The sequence below is a fragment of the Seriola lalandi genome, unplaced genomic scaffold (genome assembly GCF_002814215.2).
Source record: "Seriola lalandi dorsalis isolate HSWRI2012SDOR001 ecotype SW California unplaced genomic scaffold, Sedor1 jcf7180002052616, whole genome shotgun sequence".
Lineage (NCBI taxonomy): Eukaryota > Metazoa > Chordata > Actinopteri > Carangiformes > Carangidae > Seriola > Seriola lalandi.
Genome location: NW_019523169.1, coordinates 2,799 through 7,205, shown reverse-complemented (window position 1 = coordinate 7,205; position 4,407 = coordinate 2,799). Strand labels below are relative to the sequence as shown.

The window sequence follows — 4,407 nt, the reverse complement described above, 5'->3', positions numbered from 1 at the left end:
GTTAGGTAATACTTCATTTATATAATTTGTACTTCTTTTCATTTATATGGCTGACAGTTAGTTTGGTAATATAAAAAGTGAGTTGCCATGGTTACACAGCAAGCCATAGTGGCAAGTTGGAAAAACTTGAAGCATTGTGAACTCTGACGGCAGCAGGCAGCCATTGTGCATTCATGACGGAAGCATCTGCCCTCCCTCTGCTTGCCACTGCCACCAACCTCATGCTCACACTGAAAGCAATGTAGGTGGTGGAACAGTTCTCTTTCTGAAAACACCTTAAATAAATAATGCATGAATAATGCATCATCATACATTATAGGCGAGCAAGTTGCTGCAGGCCCTATAGCTATGTTGTTAATGTGGACAAAAAGATAATAAGAATGTAAAGTTATGAACAGTGCATCTCTGAGGCTGTTATGTGCTGGTGTATAACTTCAGGGCATGTTAAACATTAACCCAACTATTTTATGTCATATTGGTGCAGTGTCCTAACCACTCTGCTGAAAAAGAAGGTTGCCCCAGGTGAGTTGGTCGTCAGTGTGAAGTTGTAATTTCATATTTTGTACTTGGATATAAAGTGATGCACCAAGAATGGTACCAGGTAAGTAGAAACATGTTTCATCTGAAACATGAATCTAAATTTATAAACAAATTGTTGTTTAAGTTAATACATTCTTAAGTTGAATTTGTGTTACCTGTAATCCTCAGGTGTGTTTCAACTGCTCGGGCCAAGAGATCAAATGGACCAGAATAACTGTTCAACGTGACTACACAAATTAAGTTTAAGAGAATATACCTCATAACAACCTTCTACAAAGAAGATGGCTGGCATACCACCCAAGATTTCAACAACAGTCACCAGTCGTAAGTACCGGCATCTTCAGGATAATTTATTAGAAATTCATGAAGAAATAAATAGCTTTTAATAGAAGAAATTATATGGTGGTGAGATTAAAAAAAACTGTATACAGGCTACTTAAAAGAAAGATTAAAAAGGTATCTCTTAAGATGTATATGAATTTAAAGAAGTTGCATGGTGTATGTTTATGGGTAGCTTGTTACAGTTTTTTCCAAGGTAAAAGAAGGCAGCCTCTTCACCTATTAGTCTTTGCCTTAACCAGCTGTACATTTAATGCTGTCTGATGACCTACGGCAGTGAGTATAGAGTATAGACGGAGATACAGTTTAATGCTAACAGGATAAGTATGGATGTTCTAAACCTTTTAGAGTCTTATAAACTAGTAAAATCTTAAAAGAGATTGGAAGCCAATATAGATCTAAAGGGGCATAATGTGGCATTTTTATATTAACTGAAATCTGACCACTTTTTTTTTCTTTTTTGGTAATCCACTTAGACGAGAGAAAGCCAATGCATAAATTGATTTTTGCGTCAGGAAGAGTAAGATATGGTCTGACTATTGCAGTATTCTCAGGTGGAAAAATACAGTCTTACCAGTGTAGTAATGAGAAAATTACATTTATCTCCTTATTAATGGAAATGGATTTATCAAACCAACCAGACAATATGGTGGTGATATTTCGATTTTTTTGTGTTTATGTGCTTTTTGTTTTGTAATCTTTGATGTGGACAACAGTGCTTTATTCAGTTATCAGCCAATAGATCAGTCCATAAAGATTAATCATTCTAGAGTCTGAAATACAGACTAAAGGTGAACAAGGAAGAAAATCCCATTATAAGCAACAGTAATAACAAGATTACAAGCAGTATCAATTCTTGGCACTGCTGCAGGGGGACTTTTTGAAAACTCATTCACTTTCCAGCAAACTCTGCTTCATTCACATTAGTGGTTATGCACACGTGTTCTGTAGGTACTGTACACCGATCAGCCACAATATTAAAGTCACCTGTTTTTTTTGTTGTGGCTTATTGGTGTACATTAAGCAATGAACATTTCATTATTGCATTCTAGCTGCCAAGTAGCATCTAACATCAGATTGTGAATTAAAAAAAAAAAAAGAAAGAAAAATCTTAATGACAAAACAATTACGCAATCACTGAGAATGATTCTCATGAGTAGGAATGGGCACTGAAACTCATTATTAAACAGACCTGGGGGCAAAATTTTTAAAGACCCGAGTATTGATAAGCTCCGAAATTATCAGTTCTGTTTGGTACTTGAGAAATTATGAAAATTGATTTACAATTTGTTATTGCACAAGTTCTCTCCCACATTTTATCTCATCAACTCTTTTTCTGATCAACACTGATGTATTTTCACTGATTACAACGCAGCAGATCTCTCTCTCTCTCTCTCTCTCTCTCTCTCTCTCTCTCTCTCTCTCTCTCTCTCTCTCTCTCTCTCTGACCCTGTGTGTGTGTGTGTGTGTGTGTGTGTCTGTCTGTGTGTATGACTCACTGAATATGTATGTAAATTAACAATAAATATACTAACATTTATATACATTCAGTTTTATTCCCTGTTTCATTTATGCATGTGGTCATGGTTACAGGTTGATACAGGTTTGCATGTTGATGTCTACAAATGTATTCAGTGCTTGTAGATTGGTGCAGAACATACGCTCTGCATATAATGCTCAAACTCTACCCACTATTTACATGTATTTTTCTGCTATCATAAATAAAAGATTTTTCTATTGCTAATGTAGACACACCCAAAACATTGATCAAAATGTGGTTTGTGTGAGGGAGAGAGACAGGAGTAATATAGAAAGTTACGTTTTTGTTCGATTAATTTTTCCTTTTCTTTCTTCAAGAACATCCAGAGGGACTCGTCCGGGTGAATGTCTCTGTCACAGGTTTCCAGCAGGTTTCCTGTGACACCATGGCAGAGTCATCTGGTGAGTCCATTCACAGATTGTATCATAACATTACATGCAGATGTGTTTGGGTGTTTAATTTCATCAAACTCTCTATTGATATTCCTGTTATCTCTCTTACTGAGGTAGGCTAATTAAAATCATAATTAAACTATATAATCATTTCTGAATTTATATTTAGTCTGTGGCAAAGGGTAGCTGTTAAAAACTGACTTAAACTGGGTGCCCTGATTGTTGGGGTTTGTACCAGATGGGCAAAAAATGCCCTGGTTCGACTCCTTGCTGGCCGGACCATTTGTTGCATGTCATTCACCTTTTCCCTACTTTCTCTCACTGCATTTCCTGTCTGTCTCTATTACGTTATCCAGTAAAGGCCTAAGATGGCCAAAAAAACTAAAAAAAGAAAAAAGAAAACTGACTTAAATTTCCTGTTTGATGTGTTGATGATTAAATGATCATAAACATATGAAACCGGGATTTGTATATGAATATTATTATGAGCAAATATTTTTTAGCATATATACACAGTGTATGATTCCTACATTACATTTGTGAGGTACCCCTTGCCTTAAGTGGACAGGGCACATTTCAGCTTTCCATTGTCCTTAGCAAGTTAAAGGGATTGGTGTTTTACTGGTGTGCTACTAAGAAACAGAGAGCCTCTATTTCTATTCCTTTGGAAGACAGTTGGAAACTTAATTGTGGATTACATTAGGTGCAAAGGCAGTTTAGTTAATTCACAGCTTGGAGAGAAGACTTGAGTAGGAATAGATAGAGGCACAGCTATAGGTGGCCCTACCTAAGATGTCTTTAAGGCAGTACCACCGAAGGGAGTAGAAGAAGAGGAGGGAGATAAGGTGAAGGAAGAGAACGAGGAGAAGCTAGTTGAGTTGAATGAGACAGAAACAGTGGATTTGGACAAAGGGAAGCATCTGCTATATGTCCAATTATCATTTAGGTGAAAGTCAAGTTTTTTATTTCATTGATGGTATTTGTGGTGCATAAAATCAGTAAAAGAAAGAATTAAGTTCCACATTTCTACATTCTTACAGAGAAGTCTGATCAGGAACCCCTGAAGCGTAACAACAGCCTGCTGTATCTGCCACCTCACAGTGAGTTAAAACAAACTGAACACTAACTGATTTGCTATTTCATGAAATATTTCATAATAAATAATTTCATAATAATGTAAGTTTAAAAAACAAAAAACTCATTAATGCAGTTCAAGTGTTTGAAAGTAGTGATTGCTCAATGGGAATTATTTAGGCACATTATTTATTACTGACATTAATTAGCCATTACTGTCACTGAATAGATTCAATGTCATTAAGTTTTCTGTACAGTGTGGTTGTTTTCCAATAGGTTTACTTTACTACTTACTAAGTTGCCATGTTTAATCTGCGCTGGTCCTAAATACAGTGTTATTAAAAATAAGTAAAAGCCTTGTATATTTATTTCTCTTTGGATTAGAGATTATCGTTGTTGACATATTAATTCACATTTGCCCTTCATTTCAGTGTCTGAGCTGAGGGTTGTTGTGCTGGGGAACAACTGGTCTTCCAGGAGAGAAGTGGGGAACTTCATACTGGGAGAGAGTTCATTCAACAG

At 36.1% G+C, this 4,407-nt stretch overlaps 1 protein-coding gene across 1 annotated transcript in view; it reads left to right on the top strand.

The window, feature by feature from the left end:
- Positions 1–591: 591 nt before the first annotated feature.
- The window catches only part of LOC147819509 (GTPase IMAP family member 2-like), a gene marked incomplete at its 3' end in the record, with an annotated part of 6,568 nt that continues 2,752 nt past the window's right edge, over positions 592–4,407 (top strand). Inside the window, exons 1-3 of the mRNA XM_087172400.1 lie at positions 592–601; positions 2,737–2,820; positions 3,852–3,911. Coding sequence (XP_087028526.1) covers positions 592–601; positions 2,737–2,820; positions 3,852–3,911 — 154 coding nt within the window. The remainder of the gene's footprint in view (positions 602–2,736; positions 2,821–3,851; positions 3,912–4,407) is intronic.